This window comes from Fringilla coelebs (assembly GCF_963513975.1).
Source record: "Fringilla coelebs genome assembly, chromosome: 1".
NCBI lineage: Eukaryota > Metazoa > Chordata > Aves > Passeriformes > Fringillidae > Fringilla > Fringilla coelebs.
In genome coordinates, this window is record NC_140028.1 from 75,161,605 (window position 1) to 75,182,986 (window position 21,382).

The 21,382-nt window shown below is 39.4% G+C and overlaps 1 protein-coding gene across 2 annotated transcripts in view; it reads left to right on the plus strand.

The window, feature by feature from the left end:
• TRIO (trio Rho guanine nucleotide exchange factor) overlaps positions 1-21,382 on the plus strand; it is a 244,694-nt gene that overhangs the window by 131,096 nt on the left and 92,216 nt on the right. For both annotated transcript variants that reach the window (XM_084227033.1, XM_084227034.1), the window contains exons 16-22: positions 6,490-6,609; positions 8,026-8,217; positions 8,680-8,829; positions 10,348-10,462; positions 14,832-14,947; positions 18,186-18,308; positions 21,082-21,276. In XM_084227033.1, the coding sequence (XP_084083159.1) occupies positions 6,490-6,609; positions 8,026-8,217; positions 8,680-8,829; positions 10,348-10,462; positions 14,832-14,947; positions 18,186-18,308; positions 21,082-21,276 (1,011 nt within the window). The remainder of the gene's footprint in view (positions 1-6,489; positions 6,610-8,025; positions 8,218-8,679; positions 8,830-10,347; positions 10,463-14,831; positions 14,948-18,185; positions 18,309-21,081; positions 21,277-21,382) is intronic.

Genomic DNA, 21,382 nt, shown 5'->3' on the forward strand with positions numbered 1-21,382 from the left:
AAAGAAGCAAAGTCCTCAAATTGTGGACCTCAAACAGGAGGTTTAGGTTAGATATTAGGAAAAATTTCTTCACTGAAGGGGTTTTAAGCACTGGAACAGGACTGATGGAGGTACCATCCCTGAAGATATTTAAAAGACATGTAGATGAGACACAGACACGTGCTTTAGTGGTGGGCTTGGCAGTGCTAGCTTAACGGACTTGATGGTCGTAGAGGTTTTTTCCAACCCAAGTTATTCTGATATTCTGTAGATACAAGTCAAGTATTTGAAATATAGAGTGATTTGAGCTAATGTTAAACCCATGCTTTTACCATCTGTATGGTGGTGAACAGCAGTGCTCAAAGGCCCTGCACACTTACCTAATACTTCTGGGTCTGTTGTTTGAAACATCTACAAACAGTGATAAAATAATGTAGAAGAAAAACAGTTTTGCTTCTCCTGGCAATAAAGTAGCAAGTTTTGATGTCTTTATCAGATACATACATAAACCTTTGGTGATGTGAGATGTGGGCAAAGCCACTGAAGTAGGTGAGAGTTTAAAAATGAAACAAGGCAATAGGAAAGGTAAGAGTTTTTAATCTTGCTCACATTTGGCAGCATCACAGAAGTTTGCTATAGTCTGTTGTATTACTGTGGCCCATAATGAGACTGAACGACAGCTCCCAAATTGCCAAGTAATATGAAAGGGGTCCTGTTAGGACTAGGAGAAGTGAATAGAATGTTCCCACAGTATTTTCAGGCAGTGGTTGGTTGCTCTACAGTAGCAGATGTAAAGTTTCTCTGTGGTCTTGAATTAAAGGAATGCCAAAAACTGATAGTTGTCTGCTGTCAGTGCAATATAGACATCAGTCAAATACTTGATGTTCTATTTCAAGGCTTTGCATACTCTACTGAACTGTGCTGTATCTGCCTCAGCACTTACTCATCTTGGTAAGTGCAGATTCCAAATTCTTCCTTGCACGTGAGTAATGGTTGAGATAAAGGTGTTGCAGATCAGGATAGTTTCTGTACTCAGTAGCATTTTATCTTGAAGATGAAGGAAAAGAGTGCACATCTGCAAAGGAAGGAAAAATTAAAAGAAATAATGCCAGCTGGGGCACTCTCATTCCTTTATGGTATGCCAGTGGGTTTGGGTGGGATGGGTTAGTAAGAAAAAAAATTGTTAATTTCCGTGATACTGAAATAGTATTCAGTAAAAGAACAGAATATAGCAGTTTGGTAATATTTCAGAGAAACACTTCATAGTTATTTATATTGCATGCTCCCACAATAAAGTGAGTGCTTTGCTCCACTGCCTTTGTTTGTATGCAAGTTAAATGTTACAAAAAAGACACGTGTTAAAATCTGTGTTTGAAACAAATGTTCTGTATTTTGGCACAAACATGCAGATGATGAACATCATGGATTTTAGAGGAATACCCCTATTGCACATAGTGATTGCAAATCACTATCTGATTACAATCACTATGTTATTTGTAGATCATTCTTTATGAAATTTCTAACTTTTTTGAATCACTACTAGCCCTGACTGAAACTGAAGCTAAAATTTAGATTCTTAAGTACTGGAAAAGTTTATCTTATAATAAAGGTATAGGTAGTACATAAATGTAGCCAGCTGTCTTTTCTTGGTAGACTGGGATTTGGAAAAAAAAAGCATATTCTATTTTGTATTTCTAGAACACACCTCTAAAGTGGGATTTTATATTGAATTAAATGCCATGATATGTGTGAACTTTCAGACAATCATACATGAACATGAAGCTGACAGAAGGTTCATGTATTACTTTTCCAGATTTTACTGTACAGATTCACCTGCAATTCTTGCCCAGCCTGAGGCCCGAAAATTGAATGGAACTCAATCTGAATGTTAATACATTGTCTCGTAGGATTTCTTTTGAGCCCTTTGGAATGCTTTGAGGATAGTAACTCTTGGTTTTGAGATTGCAATTGCCTTTTCATAAAACCACATCTGATTTATTTTTGTTTTTATTGAACATGATTAAGGGAGCATGATCTTCTCCTGTCTCTTCTGCTCTAGGAAAAACGTTATAGGTGAGCAGGTCACAGTAGGTGCTTTACCTGAGAGTAAAATGAAGTGGTAAACCTCCTCTTCAGTCTGTTTGCTTGTTTGTATTTTGTTGCCTGAAGCAACAAACCCGTGGTTTTCCTGTTCAATTACTGTGATTTTCTGTTAGATTTATTGTTGATGAACTGGGTGTAATATTTTTATGTAGATGGGATACTGTCTCCATAGCAAGAATTCTAACACTATTTCCATTTAAATTCTTCCTGCCAAAACAACGTTACTGCTCTTGTATTTTCACACACACACAGGCATGCACATGCACACACACACATTTATATAAAATACATAAAAATATGTAGCTTGTAGTCATGTGAAGAGGTTAGACTGTATTGCTTCTTCCTTAACTATTGTGCCAGTTGTGCTTTGTGGCACTGAGGGTTTGTATATCAAGCCTCAGGACTAGGAGGAAACAGAAGAGCCAGAAGACAAAAACAGGTTTAAAGAAAACCTGCAAATAATTTGTTTGTCAACTTCATGTGTAATAGGTGGAGAAAGGGCAATAGCAGATAGCAAATTACAGTGTAGAAAAAGCATGGAAAACAGGGGGAAGAGAATGCTGACTGAAATAAAAGAGGCAGCTGTATGTGGGGAAAGCAACATGGAAAGGAAAATGTGACCACTTTCTTGCAGGGCAGGGACATAAGAGTAGGTGGAGGCAGAATAATATTTATGAGAATGTCTGTCTCATGCAGAACTCCAGCTGCATGTTTGCCAGACAAACCTTCTTTATTAATCACCTAACATACAGCTGTTGGATTACTTACTGCTACAATCACTCCCACGTACTCACTGTGTAGAGTGAATGCTTTACTGTGCTTTAGGTCAAAATCCCTACCAAGCTTCAAACCCAATCCAGTTGGTTTCAGTATGCTCATTAAGCCTTTTCAGTGCAATGTTTTCTGCTGTTCTGATCATGGTGTATGTTCCTGGCTATATAACTATGTATTCATATATGCTGTACAGATACTTCAGCCCTCAAGAGTACTTTAAGCTGCTTTGTGTTTTCACTGGCAAATCTTTTAGCTTGGTGCTTGAGCTCTGATTATCCCAAAATACTACTCAGGAAGGCTATCCTGGCACTCCACGTAGTGCCATATGGATATGAAAACATAGCTAAGACAGCAGACTGAAGCAGGTTGTCTTGTGACCATGTTTAGTTACAGTCAAAAATCTGTCCAAGAAACTAGTCCTAAATCATGCATTTATCTACAGATCTACCTATCTGACCTTTTCAAGTGTCCCAAGTGACTCAAATTCTGTCTCTTTTCCACACCTTTGCTGATGTTTTGCTGATGCTTTTCCAGCCTGTTGAAGGCTGCGAGGGGAAAGATGGGGGTTGTGATCCACTCAGACAGGGAGGTGGTGGGAACGTGAACATGCCAACAAACCCTGAAGGCAGCACCCCTGGAAGGAGAACAGGCTCTCTATTTCCTAATGCTTATATTTTCCCTTGAGTCAGAGCAGAAGGAAGGGGAGAGTACTGCTGGCAAATTTCCTCCTGTGAGTTTCACCAGCTTGTGTACTTGCACCCTGACCTACACCAAGCAGGAGGACAAGTCTTTGTGTTTGAAATGGCATGTTCTGTTCTAGCTGTTGCTGCTGTAAATAATGGGATGCCAAATCAAGAGGAGCTTTCAATTGGTGCTGCTTAAGCATTTTCCTTTATTAAAATTCTCTGAAGAAGGCTGGATGTATAAGAACCCTAAAAAGGTGTGTTTTGTTACACCATACCTGGAAGAATTACTTTTTAAGGTAGAGAAGGAACCTAGAATAACTTTCTTAAGATAAAAATAAAAAAGGAATTTGAAAAAGAAAAATCATCTGCCTCTCTGTTCTTGCAGACAATTTATTTGTCCATGTATGGTTTCTATCTGCAGTCTGTTGGACCCATCTGCTTCCCTCAGAAGCTGCTGTTTTTCCTGCTCCTGAGGCTTACCCAAGCTTTCTCCCTGAGTGTTAAAAATCCCCAGATGTCTTAGCAACTTAGGAACTCCCAGTTTCTTTCACAGTCCCTTTTGTGTGCCTCCAAACTGTGATCTGCAGGTGTCACTTTTACAGTAGGAGAGGTTGTTCCAAAGCTGGGGCCATCTTCCCCTTGCTTGCAAGGCTGCACCTGACCCAGAAGACCAGAATGTGCACCCAGTTACACATCTGGAATGCCCTTCCTTCTACATTGTACTCTTTTCTATAGACTTCATTCTACTCTTTCCTATAGACTTGCAGAATTTATATAGGAGAATTCAAATATGTGCTATCAGGGTGGAAAAAAACTTGTTAGCTATTCATTGTGCAGACAGAAATGGCAAAACCTGCATTAATAATACAACAATGTGGCAGTCTGGATAAGTGTAAGTCAGAGGGTGAGACTGTGGTGCAGATTTGAGGGAATGGATGTTGTGTCAGGATGGCTAGACCTCAGTTGCTTCAAGCTGTCAGACATGTACTTTGGATGTAGACCCACATGTGGCTTTCAGGTTGTGGGGAATTGTGTTTTATAGGTCATTTTCTTGGGTTCTGCCCATGTTCCCAGTCTGCAAGTGCAGTCATATCATCCTGATTACTTAGTGCATTAATGCTATAATTGGTAGTGTCATGTGTGGATCACTGGATGAGAATATTTAGTGTTAAGAACTAAATGATTTGGTAGTTAATATATTTATTAGCAGTGGTTAAAGGTCTAAAATCAATTAGTAGGAAAAAGTTAGAAAAACTGGTGAAGTTCAAATCAACTGGACCTAAAGAAATTCACTCTGGAATACTTAGAAAGCTGCCATTGTTTCCAAACATCAGGAGATTGGATGAGATTCTGGAGGCCTGAAACTCAACATCTACTTCTCAAAAGTGGAAAAGGACTAGCTGAGGGAGGATTATAGGTCAGCTAGTTTAACACAGTTCCCAGGAAAAATACTGAAACAAGTAGATCGTTAAACTTGAACAGTGACAAAAGGAGAAAAGGCTAACCCAGGTCAATTAATCATAGCTTTCCACTGATAACCCCCCCTTTTTTTAATCTGACAAGGCAACAGCTCTTCTGGGAGGGGTGGAAAAGCAGTGTCAAACTTTTAAAATAGTGCACCTCAGTCTGTCTGGCCCTAACTTACTATGAGAATGTCATATGAGACTAAATTACCAAGAATGATAACTTGCTGAAAAACATACTCAGTAACAAAAGTTATTAAGAGACTCAGTAGATTGGAAAACAGATCTAAAAACTTTTAAAAGTTGTATTTGTCTGTATTGGGATACTACTAGTTCATGTTCTCAGTCAGAAAATCTGTGTGTTAGCAATTATGCTATTAAATTTGAAGTTAAAAGCAGGAGCACCTGGGGTTTTGAAAAGGGGGTTTGAGTTCATCAGAAGATGCTGGATTACAGTTCAGGATTATCTTGATAAGATAATAGGAGAACTGTGCTTTAAGAAGGATATGAGTTTGAATAGTGAAAAATACAGAGCATGAATACACTGGAAGGAATAATCAGCTGAATAAATACAGGGGTAATTACTGGCTGGGCAGCAGTTCCATAGAAGAGTTGTACAGATGACAGTGAATAACCTGAATTATGTCCCATTTTACTCAGTATTTGAAAAATTATGACCAAGTCATGGTTATCAACTGGAGAGAGCTCATAAAAGAGCAGTGTTCTAGAAAAATAAGGTGACTGACTTCACATGGGAGAGGTTGAAGAGACTGTGGTCAACAGGATAAGAGAAGTCTAAAGTAGGGAATCAGATAATGTTTCTGATGGAGAGAGGATAAAGAAAAACAAAGCTGATACAAAGAGGGAGAAAATGTCCTTTTTTTCTTTTTCTATTTTTTTTTGGGAGGGGTCTAAAAAGTTGCATGTTCCTGCTGTTGATAAGGAACATATCAAGTGGCCTCCTGAGGTTTCTGCCCAGCCATGGATTCTTTCAGTTTCACTGGATACATCAAAGAAGGCACATTCTGAAAAATTAAAATCTTCAAGCAGTCAAAAGGGCACTCAATGATCACATTTTTCTCAACATTACTGTTCAAAATGATATGCATAATTTTTACTAAGCTATAGATCTTTAATTTGCAGTACTGACACTGGCTTTCAGGCAACTATTAGTTGTAACTTGTTCCAGCTTTTCAGGTGACAGAAGCAGCATTCAGAAGCACAACCTTTTTCAGAGTATGAACTGAAGCCACAAGCATGCAGTAGTTGACTGCAAGCTGTGAGTTGTTAGTTCAGTGAAATTGTACTGAATGTCATTCACTGTGCTTACTCAATATAAAATTCACTGTAGTATGTAATTAACAAATTATTTAGTTATCAGTTCCAGTGCTGATGTGACCTTAAATGTTTTTGCCCCTACAGTAGTGCTTTTTTGCTGGTTGGCAGTGGAATTGTGTATTTCATGGTCTTCTCTTTTGTTACAGGTTTTGGGCTGGATTCGAAATGGAGAGTCAATGTTAAATGCTGGGCTCATCACTGCTAGCTCTTTGCAGGAGGCAGAGCAGTTACAGAGGGAGCATGAGCAGTTTCAACATGCAATAGAGGTAAAAGCACCATTTTAGTGACCATGGCCTTGTATTCACAGCTCTCTGTAAATAACACTCTTGGATTCGTGCTACAGTATTTTCAGTTTAGGAAAAGCTGTTGAACTCATGGCAAAGAGACAAAAACACTTACTGAGAAGCTGGCGTTTGTTCTTATTTATTTTGAAGCTGCAGTTCCAGGTGAACATCTTCTCAGTGCCTTTTTGCATCTTTATAACGTGGTAGCTGTTCACAGCAATTTTGCTGAAAATAGTGTTTTCATTTGTTATTCCTTTCCTAGAACATAACTTGTAATTCTAAATGTAAAAAAAATTAAGAATAAATGGAACAGGAATTGGCAATTTTCTGTATTCTGAGGTCATCCTTTAATATTTCCATTTTTGTTTGAGAGTAGGTTTCAGTGAAACTTATATGTGGTGGTGTGTCAATCCCCCTGCCATGGCTTCAAGCTAAACTCATCTGATTGGTCATATGGCTGCAAAAAAATAGGCAAGGTTCTTAAGATTGATTGAAGTGCAGTATTATTTACTTACATGCACTACTGAGTAACTTAGTGCTAATATTAGCAATATTATGATTGTTTGGGTAGACTATTTTCAGAACTACTCTGCCTTGCAGTAACTCTTTAATGTTCTTTTCCTGTTTGGTATAATTTTATGTTTCCCCTCTCTTGATTTTTTTTTCTTTTAATTACAGTTTGCACTGTATGCCTCTTCATTTTGAGGAGCTTTGGTAACTCTGAAGTATAAAAATTATAAGACCTCTAGGTGTTTGTCACTTTAAGAATAAATTATGAGGAAGCTTAAAAATCTGTGTTTCCTAGGCCATTCTTTACTCAGATATAATACTTAGTAGTATTTAACCCCTTAATATTATTCTATTACTTGGTTTTAGGCAAGTATTTTTCTGCCCAGAGTAATACAGTTTAAAAGAATTGCTTGCAGTCACTAGACAGTTGCCTTTTTTATTGGTCTGCACGCCTGCACCTTTCTTTGCTCACTACTGTTGTGCAAAAGACTGAAGTTAAAGCTGTAAAGATTGCCAGAATAAAACAGATTTTTGTCATCTTCTTTTTTCTCACTGTGAAGGGAAAGAAAATCAAACTGAAATTCATAATTCCAACAACATGTAGTGCAGCATAGATATATCACATGTAGCTTAATGCCAGACAGTTACTATTTGTTAAGAACTGCTATTTAGTGTTGATTTGATGATAAATCTTGACAGGATTTATTTCCTTTGTATTTGCATAGAGAAGTCACACAGTAACTAGTGTCAGGCAGTCATTTTTAGTTGATGGATGTTTGTGCACTTATAGAAGTGTCATTGACACAGTGGAGCCTCTGAGGTCTCCAAGTAGGTGAGGTCTCCAACTGAGGTGCTCCACTGAACTCCTGACTTTTCACCTCTTGTCAGAAAACACATCAGAGTGCCCTGCAGGTTCAGCAGAAGGCAGAGGCAATGCTGCAGGCTAATCACTACGATATGGACATGATCCGGGAGTGCGCAGAGAAGGTCGCTTCCCACTGGCAGCAGCTGATGCTGAAGATGGAGGATCGTCTCAAGCTTGTGAATGCCTCTGTTGCCTTCTATAAAACTTCTGAGCAGGTACAGAAATGCAGGAGGTCTGCCTTGGTTAATTCCTCAGTGTGACATAAAACAATATTACTTGAAAAAATGGTTGATGAGGTTTGGTTACGTTTACTCATTTGATGGCTAAATCTGGGTTTTGTGTGGGAGTCAGAGAAAAATCAGTTTAATCTAATTGTCCACAGAAAAGTTTGGGGAGAGGTTGGCAAGGCTGCCTCCTCTGCAGCCATAACTTAAGCCCATGCAGAGCTATGCAGTCACCGAGGCAGAGAAGGATGAACAATTTTAGGGACAGCCTCTGAGCACTTCCACATAAGCAGGCCAGTGCTTGCAAACCTACAGCCAAAGTTTTTTGCCTCAAGTCCCAGTCAAAACGTGTCAGAAGCTAGAGGGTATATATAAGGAGTAGATGGGTTTTCTTTTTGAGGCCTGAATTTTGATTTTTTTGCCTTTCTGAATTGGCCTTCTTTTTCCTGAAAGGTGTGCAGTGTGCTGGAAAGCCTGGAGCAAGAATATAAGAGAGAAGAAGATTGGTGTGGGGGAGCAGACAAACTGGGCCCCAACTCTGAAACAGATCACGTTACTCCCATGATAAGCAAACACCTGGAGCAGAAGGAGGCGTTTCTGAAGGTAAGGTTGGGGATTTTTTGCGGCCTCCTGTGTCTTGGGAAGCATGCAGGCAAACAGCTCTTACAGTGCTGATGTGGCTGTGGAAAGCAACAGTGCCTGTTCCAAACTACAGGTATGTCCCCAGCTGCAAAGATGTGGGAAGTGGTGTGTTAACTGCTTCTGACAGGGATTCAGAGAATACTGCCAAGTGCATAAAATTGTAGCCAGTTTTATAAATACATTTCCTGTTGAACTTGAGTAGATGTCAGATCTCCCAGTGTGACTGAAGAGGAGTTGGAAGTCACTGCTTTGAGCAGCTGTCATTCTAAAGAATGCTTAAAGGCTGCTGCTTTGGAAGAGAAGTGAAAGTCACACAGTGCCATTGCTGCCTGTGCATCAGAGCAGCTCTCAGATGTACTGGGACAACAGAGGAATATGGAAGGAGGAATTGGGTCGACAGGCATCTGGGAGTAGTGGGGTTTTGTGTAATAGTCTTCAGATAAATGAAAGATTTTTGTTCTAACTTATGTCTTAGTGAAGAAGATTATTGATCATACTGAATTTAATGTGCAGCATGTGCTTGCAGAGCAGCAGGCACATGCTGCCCATTAAACTAACTTTGTTATCAAAGGCATTTTCTAGCATTACCATGAAAGACTACTAAGAGCATAAAACTTATTTGTTAGAAACCTTCTTGTTCTCATTACACAGATTACAACACTCAAAAACATATTAACAGAACTCAAAGTATACAGTCTAACAGATCCTTCTGCAGCTGTCATGAATTACTAATCTTTGTTTTAAAATGGTATGAAAAATGGCTTAGTATCTCTGTTACTGAATCAAACCATTCTACCTTCATCTAACCTTCTAAAGAAGCATTCCATAATTTGCATGTTAAAAATGAAGCAGACAACCCATATGTAGTATTTGATATTTGTTAAGATGAAGATGACAACTGAGCTGAGTGCTTGCAATATAGGGGCAAGTACTGAAGGCTCTCAAGGCCTTGCCTTCATATTTTAAGAGCAGGTATTACTATTTTAGCACTGTTGGTTTCACTTCAGCAAAACATTCACTTTGTGTTTAAAGTACTAACGGATGTTTCGGAATATGCAGGTGGGTACATAAGCATGTGAAATGTTTACACAGTAAGCAGCTTCAGGTGGCACATGGCACATACTCTAAACAAACTTCTCTGTAGCTCTGAGTCATGCTGAAAACCCTAGAGCAGATAATTTCTTTTCAGGTTCTTCAGAAAAGAGGAATAGTATTTTATTAATTTTTTTTTTATTTTATTCGTATTTGTTTATCTGCTTTGTTTTTTCCCTGCCAGGTAAGTTGTAACTGCTATTTGGTGGAATATCTATTTTAATAGTTGGCTTGGCTTGGCTTACTTGTGGAAAAGATTCAACATGCAATGCTTTCCAAAACTGAAGAGGGTGACAAATGTACAAAAAGAGAGTTAGGAAGATCTTAAATTTCTTCTGCATGTTTATTTGTGCATCTTCAAATAAACTTGTACCTCTGACTCTCTAGGCCTGCACACTAGCTCGGAGGAATGCTGATGTCTTCCTGAAATACCTGCACAGGAACAGTGTCAACATGCCAGGGATGGTGACACACATCAAAGCACCTGAGCAGCAAGTGAAAAGTAAGGGGCTTCTCGTTTTCTTTCTTCTCACAAGAAAGTGATCATCGTGTGCTGTGGTATGTGTGGATAGGGTAGTGAAGCCTGCCCAAGTGGAAAGAGTTCTGTCCGGCTTAACAGGAAACAAATTGCTTGCACACTTTGAAGGCGCTGACAGTCTTCAAAGTCTCTTATACTCAAATGAAGTTGCTTGGAATTATTTTATCTGCTACTTACACCTAATCTTCTTTCTACTCGAGACCCAAATGTGTTGCTTTTATTGAGACAACGAGGTAGTAAACTTCCACATGATAATGTTTGGTCTGAAGCCAAATGGGAGCTGCTCAGTGTAAGCTTATTCAATGTGTTGGTGTCAGGCATTCTGCAAGTTCCCTGGGAGTGCCAGAGTGATAGGAGGTTATTGCTTGTACGATGTCCTTGTGCTCTTCAGATAGTTTGAATCAGTGTTGAGGAACTTCATGAAGTATGGGGTAACTTACATCATGTTTAAACTGGATGTGTGGACAGGTAGTAGCTGAGGTGAAGCTGGACAGAGCTGCTACGTGAGGCTTGGCTTTTGCTAAGATTAATAATACGCAGTACAGCTTTAAGGGATAATAAGCACTCTAGGGAATGGAGAGAGAGAGACCTGCAGGCTTTGAGGGACAAAAGTGCAAAAATTAATAGGGTATGCATAACTGCTGGGTGTGGTAGCAGAACAGAGATCAGAGAGATTCCCAAGTAAATATTGCATTTTAATAACTTAATTGCCAGTCATATTCTGCTCTATGCATTTTGAAGCTGTGACTGAACACTCTGGCCACACTACAGTCTCAAAACCAGAGAAGTCTAATTTCTAATTAAATGCTGTTTGCACCTACCCAAAGGGGAGTTATGCATATGATGTAGCTGGACTCAAGAGGAACATGGCAGTAAGTCCAGAGGAAAAGTTGCAGGAAGGAAAATTCTGAATGGGAGAAAGTGCTACAGCAAGATGGATTAGAGCAGGTAGCCCAGAGAGGTAATGGGATCCGTACCCCTAAGAATTTAAAACTTAGTTGAACAAGCCCCTGGAAAACTTTGAAGTTAGTGGTGCTTTGAAGAGGAGATTAAAACAGATGGCCTGCAGAGGTCACTTCCACCCTAATTTACTCGATGACTCTATTAGAAAAGGACATGTTCACTGGTTCACTTTAACTACAAGGGGTAAACAGCTCGTTTTTCCACCGTCCCCAACATTTCTAGAACTGTACAAAACAAAATCTCAACACAAATGCCAGCAGTATCAATAACTGAAGCTGACATTTGTCACTTAGTTCTTCTTTCAGTAAGAAACAAAGAACACAGAGCAGAAGAAAGCAGGAAGTTGTAGCTACCACACTTACTGAATATTAGACAATTTTTTTTTTTAATTCAGATTTGAAATCTGTATAGGAACAGTCATTCTGAGAAAGGTAAATGTGCTTATTTGAGGAAAGAATATAAAGTTCTTGACTGATGTCCTTAAGAGTAATAATTGTATATAAGAACCATAGTGTTATGCATGTTCTGCATACATTTAAAATTCTGGATGAGTGATACATGTTAAAAAAAACCCAAAAATCCCCAAGTAGAAAAAAAAAAGCTGTTTCCCCCATAAATCATGTAATATATGCTTCTGAGAATTAAGCATGAGTTAAGATAGAGCTAGTGGGGACTCCTTCCTGTTAGGTCTCAGTGGTATGGTGGTAGCTGACCAAATGATAAAAAAATTCACTCTGTTTTTCCTGTTCAAATATGCATGTAAGAAAAAAAAGATATCTCCTTTCACCTGTTTCCTAAATTGAGAAAAAAATGGAGCGTTTATTTTAGTGAAAGAGAGGTTACATATGTTCTAATAGAGCATCACAACTCAGATGTATGCTTGAGACTGGCAGACTGCAATCAGTATACAGTTTATAAATTAATGCCTTAAAAACTTGAGTAAGCTTTGAATTCCTGCTGAGCATCTTTCAAAAACCTCATTCAGTGGCATACTTGATGCTTATTCCCAGATGCAGATTAAGTTATCTGGAAAAGTGATGTCTTAATCTAGGCAAAGTTTAGCTAAGCATATGCTTCATGGGGAGCAGGAATTGAGTGGTACTGAACTCTGAGAGGTGTCCTTATGTCCCTGCATCCCAGCGTAAATAGTTTCTGTGATATGCAGTTAAGGGTACCCAATCATTGTCTCACTTAGGAAGGAGCTGTGGCCAAAAACTGTGCTGTGACAGGTGGATTGCGTTGGTGACAATTCCTGTAAGCTCAGAGATGAGAGCATCTTCATCTTTGTTTCTGCTGCTAAGTCTGTGTGCATCTGTGTTACCTGTCTTTGCTGTACAGGCTGCAACTGACCTGCGGTTCAGGAAGTCGTCCAGTGGTGCTTATATTTTTAGATAGGTTGATAGAAGGATGCATAGAGACAGCTGAAAGCTCTTTGAGCCTGGAGAAGAAGCTGAAAGTTTAGGGAACAATACTAACAAATGTTGGAATCAAAGTAAATGACAGCAACAGGGACTGTAGTTCCGGTGGCTTGAGATGCAGAGATGCTTTTCCAAAACTAGTATTAAATATTGATGATCTATAACTTCCTTAGAGTAGTTTATAGAATATTTTTTCTCCTCTTTGTCAGTCCAAGAAATTAATGGCACTAACACTAACAGTGCCCAGCCAAATATCTCTCACTGCCTTGCCATCTGTATCATGTCCTGACAGAACAAATGCTGTTCCAATTTGCTAAATTCACCTCGCTTGCTCTTTGTCAGAACTACTTTGCTTGCGTCACTATCAAGATGTCTCTTTTTATATGTTGTGTCCAGTTGGGTGTGTTGCATTGTATAATGATAATTGTGTCCCACCCACTCCACTTCCCTGCCTCCCGAAATCTGGCATGTACTCTGAGCAAGTGTTTCGGAGGTGACATAAGGCAGAAATTACACTGAGAGAGCAGGGGCGGCTCCCAGCAGATCAGCTCATAGCTTGGCATATGAGGGGAGCCTGACCAGCAAAAAATAAAACCTTGGCCACAGTAACCACATCCCAACCAAAAGCAAATTCTGGGTGATCTCAGTACCCTGTGGCAAGTGGGAATATGGTGCTTGTAAGCAGAAGGATGTTGGCAGTGATGCAGACAAGTTTCATAATCCTCAGGGAGGCTGTGACAAGTGGTTGTGTTTGATCCCAGATCTCTGATGAGGTAGACAAAGATGCATTTCCCCTCAGGCTTCCTGTTATTTGAGCTTCTCTTGTTCTTGGAGTTGTTAGCTTTTGGGATGTAAAGCATGGTGGACCTGCACAGTGGGAGAGCAGAATGCAGGGACCTTAAGACACCTAGCACCTGATAGCCTTCACTGGTAATTATGGATTACGGAAAACAGTCAGTCCTGGGTATAAGTAGAAAGGCAAGTAGTGTGGGTGTAAAAAGACTTTTTTGTGGTCTCTTCTGCTTTTGCTGGACCTCTTTTGGCTCTGTGCAATTGCAACAGAATCACCTGGTGGAGACATTGAGTGTCCCCATTCCCCTGTGCTCAGCTTGCCCTCTGGGTTTGCAGTAGCTACAAAGTCAAGTAGGGCTGCTGCTCTGGAAGCAGCAGTGGGTAAAGTGAGCTGCACAAGAAACTGCTAGAATTTCTTTCTTGGGTGGAAAAACCACAAGCAATAAAGAAGCAGAATTCAGATGAGGCCTTCTGCATATTGTAAGCACAAGGTCTTTGCTAGGAAGAAAAGGTTGGATATGTGGGATTAGGATGTGAGTTTTCTGATAACCAGGAATAACAAACTGTGGAGTTCATTATTTGATTACCTGGAAGTTCTGTCAAGGTTCAGTGAACATTCATATTTAACAAGTCAGCTTACTCTTATTCATATTTAACAAGTCAGCTTACTTATGCTGCATTTGATCTTGTGGTGACCTAAGGTTGTACATTTATTTGTCTGTATTAAATCATTAAAATACTTTATAGGAGACTGATATATTAAAAAATCCCTTTTTTTTACTTCAATATGATATGTTAAGCATGTTGTGATTACTTTTGCATGCTTATTCTTTCTGAGGAAACCCCATCAAGTGTTATCTTTATCAGCCTACATTGTCAATCCTGCTATAAGCAGTGGCAGTCCCCTTGTGAAAAATATTTGAGAGGAAAAAAACATGTCAGTAGTAAGTTTTAATTGCATCTCTAGTTTCTTTAACCGGTAGTTCTGTAAGTAATGAAAAGGGAACACTCGGTATTTTATTAATATCAGGAAAAAAAGCAAAGCAAAGGCTAACACAGCAAGTGTATAGTAAATTCTACAACGTAAAATATTTTATTCTTCTGATTTCAGTGTGATATTTTGAATTTGGTCATCATAAGCTCTGTTTTCATTTCTTTAGATATCTTGAATGAACTCTTCCAGAGGGAGAACCGTGTGCTGCATTATTGGACCATGCGTAAAAGGCGTCTTGATCAATGCCAGCAGTATGTGGTGTTTGAAAGAAGTGCCAAACAGGTGAGGGCTTCGTATAAAAATCCTCTTTGGCATGATCAGGGGTTCACCCACTCTGTCTTCTGACAGTAACAAATTTGTTATTCACTTCAATATTTCAAATGGTTAAAACATCAAAAGGATTGAAGTCGCAAATTGAATTCTTTGCCTTCTTTTTAATACAGAACAACTAAGTATGGTGAGGCAGTGTGTCTGTAACTGTTGTAACTTAAAGGTGATGTTTTGCTTCTGCCAGCTTCATCTGGTACTGGCAAATCTAATTTCTGCAAGCTTGTGTTTGACAAATTGTTATGCTTGTTAACTTTTACACACACACCTAATTTGTCTGGGGAAATTACAGGCAGCAGCATTTTTCTCAGATGTTGGAGGAAAAATATCTAATTAAGTTGATTGGCAGTTCTAGAAATCTGACAAGTTGGATAACTCATTAAACAATAATAACTGAATTACTTTGGTTTTTCAATTCTTTGTATTTGGTTTCATGGTTTCCTGCATGATAGAACCACCTCTTGGTATTTTGTTGGGTTTATCAGTCTGAAAAGAGCTATTAAGTAACTACCACACACGCAAAAAAAATTTCCTTCACTAATCAAAACACATCCCTTAAAAATAAGTAGGGGGTTCAAGGCAGAAGTGGTAAGTAGATTGATCTGTGATGGTTTTTTAGTTGTTTTTTTTTTTTTTTAACTGATTTTAAGACAAAGAAAGGAAGCTATCTGTTCCTGTTCTGAGGAAAATGACACAATACCCGTAGTGTAAAATATAGTCAGATCCTCTTGAAAGGGCTCAAAACCCTAATCTTTCATTTCTTTCTGACAGCTAATTTAGACAAAAGTTTAAATACTATTGGTCTGGTTTGCTCTCTTGAAAGAATTCTCAAGTCTGCCTTTCATGCTTTCACAAAGAAATTAATGCAAGATGCATCTTGGAGTGAATTTGAAGTCTGATACTTCTTTAAAACAACACCACCATCCCTTCCCTGCCCCCCTGCCCTCGCCTCCCCATCCTACTTTTGAATAACCTTAATTTAAACCTCTGACAAGCACATGATCTACTTGTTTTTGTATAGAGATTACTAACCAACAGTCAAACACTGAAGATAAAGATCTGTCAGCATTTTCATTGTAAATCCCATTTTTCAGCAATCACCAGTTCAGTCATCAAAAAGCAAAGTAGACCAAACCATATATGGGACTCCACAGTGATTAACCAAAAAAATGGAAGCGTTGCTGTCTTCATTTAGATGTCTTTCTGGAATTTGGAAGAACCTGTTCTTTGTGCTTTCAGAACTTGATGCCAGAAGATGCCATACCAGTTTGCAAGAACAGTGTTACATTCTCAAATCCTTTCAGAGTTAAGGGCTTACCTGATCCCTAAACTGATTCCTCCAGTTCTTGTAGTGATACCTCAGGTGAAATAAAAGCTGACCTAAACTGTAGGAATTAAGATCAAGTCGAACTTTCTGTCATACTGTGCCGCTAGAGAGCTGCCAGCAAGTTCTGAAAAGACAACATTTCATTCTCATGGTGGCGGGATTGGAACTACATCATCTTTAAGTTCTCAAAACCATTCTGTGATTTGGGGAAGGGCAGCTTTTTGTTTATCATTCATTCCAGCACTCTGTTATAAAACCACTAAAAAAAGGCTGAGAAGTATTAAATGTTGTTGGTAATATGGTAGCCATGCTGTGCCTGTCCATATCAGTCTTCACTTGCAAAGACTGACATTAGAATGACAACATGTCATAGAGGTGGTTGGTTGAAATGATGCTTTTTTGACGGAAGTCCAGCAGTTGTTCCATCAGCAACTTTTAAAAGTATAAGCCCTCTCATCAGGCTTTCACCTGCACTAGTATATGACTGAGAAAATGGCATCCTGGCATTCACGTACGGTGTTGAATTTTGAAGGCTTTCTACTAATTTCAGGTTTTGCACCATGAAGGAAAAGCATTTGAAGTGGAAGTAAGGGAATCAACGTTGTTTCGTCACAGTTTGATGAGCTTAAATCATTGGTGAAATTACAATATATACAGTGCCTTTTCTGATTCAGTGTAAGGATATGTGTGAAACATACATATCTACTGTCCACCAAGATAAATCTTTTCCTGTTCTTGCTAGTGTGGATAGATAGCACTCATAATTTCAGTTTATCCTTTCAAGGGAAGAGTGAGGACCCACCAGCATTCTACTACTTTTTCTCTTGGGGTATTAAATTTTTGTCTAGTGTTCTGTGCATTTACTGAAGATACAGAAGCTGCACATGCATTTAGTAATAAGGCGGTCCTGAGCAAGTTGTATAAAACTCTTTGAACATCTGCTATTGGCTTTTTCAGAAACGAGAAGTTTCTAAGCTCCCATCCCTCTGCCTGCTGCTGTAGGAAGCCTGTATTGAGAGCTGCAGAACAGTTGTCAGTTAGATTTTTCACTGCTATGCAGCAGTTGGAGACAAGTCTTGCTTTTTCCAGGAGCCAGAGATTCCTCACGACCACTGAGTTATGGCTAAAAGGGCAGCAGGTAATGTGGGTAAAGCACAGATAATTACAAATATCAGCATCTTTCATAATAGTGAGCAAATAAAGTGTCAGGATGGGGAAGGGAAGCAATCTTAGTTTGCAGTTCTTTGTTCCTGTTTTTTCCTACTTATACATACATAACTTGGTTTAACTGAGACATCTCACTGTTCCTTCTCTGCTGCAGGTTTTATTTCTAGGAGTACAGACAACACTTTGTGAGGCTGGAATACATGTCAGCAAAAGAGCAAAGTGATAGTTAAATCTTACGTGCTTGGGAAGTTTAGCCTGTTCACTTGGTGGTCTTACGCACATTTCTACAAGTTGGAACATGTATATTTCTGAGCATAGCTGTCCCATGTGGCACCAAAAAAGTGGGGTTTTTTTACTTTTTCCTCAGCTGAGGAAAGTATACTATTAAAACTGTGAACACAATTAGTTAAAACCTTTTAATAGTGGACTGCTGCAGTCCTGTAGTAGTGGACTTCCCCGAAGTGTTTGGATTCATATATAATTTTTAATTCTCAAAGCATTGCTTCATAGTCTATGTGAATTGTTTCAGAGTTATGAACTATTTGGTATTGTAGAGGTATTAGATGATTGCCACAAATGGCAGAGAGTAAAATTCACCTGTGGCCAAACTGTATCTGTAAAATGCTGATTACAGATGGTTTCTATTGGCAAAAATATATTGTCTTTTCTCTTACTTTTCTTCATTAATGCTTTATTTAGGCTCTTGAATGGATTCATGACAATGGAGAGTTTTATTTATCCACGCATACTTCCACTGGTTCCAGTATCCAGCACACTCAAGAGTTGTTAAAAGAACATGAAGAGTTTCAGATCACAGCAAAGGTAAAATAAATTTTAAAAATTATCACAAAATCCTTAGAGTTGGAAGGAACCCTTGGAGATAAGTTAGTCCAGTTACCCTGCCTTTACAGGGTCCCCAAGAGCAGGTTACACAGGAATGTGTCCATGTGAGTTTTGAATGTCCTCACAGAGGGAGCATCCATGACGTCCCTGGGCAGTCTGTTCAGTGCCCTGCCACCCTCAGTGCAAAAAAGTTCTTCCTCATGTTGAGATGGAACTTCCTGTGTTTTAGTTCATGGCTGTTAGTCTTTGTCCTGTCCCTGGGCATCACTGACGAGTCTGGCACCACCCCCCTGATAGCTACCTTTGAGATATTTTCTATTTTGGTGAAATCCCCTGTCATTCTTCTCCAGACTAAACTGGCCCGGCTCCCTGAGTCTCTCCTCGTTAGAGAGGTGCTCCAGACCCCTTTGTGTTGCTCTGCTGCACCCTCTCCATTAGCTCCTTGTCTTTCCTGAACCGTGGAAACAAGAATTGAACACAATACTCCAGATGTGGCCTCATTAGGGTCAAGTAGAGTGTCAGGATCAGCTCCCTTGACCTGTGGCCACACTCTTCCTGATGCAGCCCAGGATACCGTTGGCTCTCCTGGCCACAAGGGCACTGCAGGTTCATGCTCATCCACCAAGGCTCCCAGCTCCTTCTCCGCAGAGCTGTTACCTAGTAGGTCAGCCAGCAACCTCTGCTGGTACTGGGGTTATTTCCCCCAGGTTGCAGGACCCTGCCTTAGCCCTTGTTGAACTCTCTTAGATTCCTCTGCCCAACTCCCCAGCCTGTTGAGCTCCCAGTGAGGCAGCACAGCCTGTCTCCCCAGTTTCATATCATCAACAAACTGGCTAAGGGTGCATCAGGCTCCTTCTCCAGCTTGTTGATAAACAAGCTGAGTAGAAGTTGAATTATGTAAGATTTGAAACAAAATAAAACAACTGAATTCCCCTTGCCCATCAAAAAATCCCCCAAGGATGTGTCCATCAAGATCTGTTTACTTGCAGTGGCTTTCCGTCTGTATTTCTGCTGAGAATAGAATAAACCAGAAGATAATGAGCAGATATTCATTGTTACTGGAGCTCCATGAGCCCCATGTGCTGTTGATTTCTCATGACAAAATCATAGTGAGGTAGCTTAAAAGTGTTTTCAAGACCTACAAATGTTTCAGGGCCTTTGATTTCCATTTTCATATCTTCATGATTGTGGATTACTGAATGTTCATTTAGGATATAAAATGCAACAAGCTGTATTATTATTCTGATTATTAATTAGAAGATATTAGAAAAATTAAAGCTTTATTTGTTAGGTTATTAAAGTATTCTGTGCTTCTCGTGTAAACCTTTTTGAGTCGGGCAGCAAAATGTTATTCTGCATCTCTGGATGGAGATCTGGATGTATCTCTGGAGGCCTTTAGGCTGTAAAGTTGTCACTCCTGAGGCTTTCCAGTTTTCACATGTGAAAGACAGATAACCACTGCATGACTGAATTACCTGAGTTTGTAGCCTTGTCTGTCTCTGGGTTTTTTTGCCACCTGTTCAAACTGTTACCTGCTTCTCCCTCTGCCTCTCCAACCTTCAGAGAGAAATAATCAAACCCAGGAAAGTAAGCAAGTGTTCATTTGTCTGAAGGATCACCTCAGAAGAGACTTGGAGATGGTCAAGGGACATATGGGAAGGGAGAAAAGAAAATAAGAAAATCCAGAAAAAACAGAGATCACTTTTGTTGTTGAAACCTGGATTTTCTTCTGTTTGATCTTTGCTTCAAACTTTGATTTCCTGGATCTCTTCCAGTATGCAGAGCACCACTACTCCTCCTTATTTCCTCTTTCAGCCTGCAGGTGACATTGGTGCCCCTTTTGAAAGGATGTTGTTTGTGTCACTCCCTTGGCATTTTGCTACCTGTTGGGAGGATATGTTAGCCCTTGCTAATTTCATACTGAAAAGAAATGCTTGGATGAGGGACCATTAGGGAACAAAAAGAATTAAGAGAGGACACACTTGATTTTTTCAATAATGTAAGAGTCAAGTTTTTATTGACTATTTTGCTTAACTCCCTGCTAGCAAGGGCCCTGACAGTACACTTCACTCATGACAGAGAGAGGTGGACGTGTAAACTCATCCACTGTGGATAATTTATGATTTACATGAAAGAAAGTGCATAATCTTAGGCAGTTTGGGAAAAGCATTTAGAGATTTGGTGATAACTAGTTGTTTCTCTTAGTTTCTCTCAAATAGCTCTGTGCCAACAAAGCATAATACAGAAAAGATTTAAAGAATTCAGTCTTCATCCATTAAAGAGTAAAGCATATACCAAGACTTACTTCCATCTCAGCATTTCTGTGGTATCTAAAGGAGGAAGATTCTTGGGACTGTGGGCCAGGTCTAATATCAGTGCTTCAGTGGTAATGAAAAAAGTACCCACTTAGGCATCAAAATGCCTTTGTGTTGATGCAAGAGTACTCATGCTGAAAGGCTTGCCTATGTGCTTCATATCTAACCCTAATCTCTGGGTTAGATATGAAGCACATATTTCAAAGAAAAATAATCTGCTTCTAGTCATGTAATAATAAAGCCCAAGGAAACCTACATCAATCTTCTGCTATTTTTAATAAGTAAAAGGTAGCTATTTAAAGAAGTTCTGGGAAGAGAGGGGAAGAAGGTAGCTTCTTCAATTCCTTCTCCAATTGCACTTAGTAGCAGTTAAGCAAAATGACCCCCTGCATGACAGGTAGAGCTTGTAACTGTTTGATATTTTCCTGTTTTCATAGCAAACCAAAGAGAGGGTGAAGTTGTTGATACAGCTGGCTGATGGCTTTTGTGAAAAAGGGCATGCTCATGCAACAGAGATTAAAAAATGTGTCACAGCAGTGGATAAGAGGTACAGAGACTTTTCCCTGCGCATGGAGAAATACAGGACCTCTTTAGAGAAAGCTCTGGGTATTTCCTCAGATTCCAATAAATCGGTAAGAGAAATTTGAGTGTGATGACAGACAAACAAGCTTTATTTGCATTTGATTTAGCTACCTTTTTCTCCTGTCTCCTTCCTTAATCAATTCTTCCTTTTTTTAA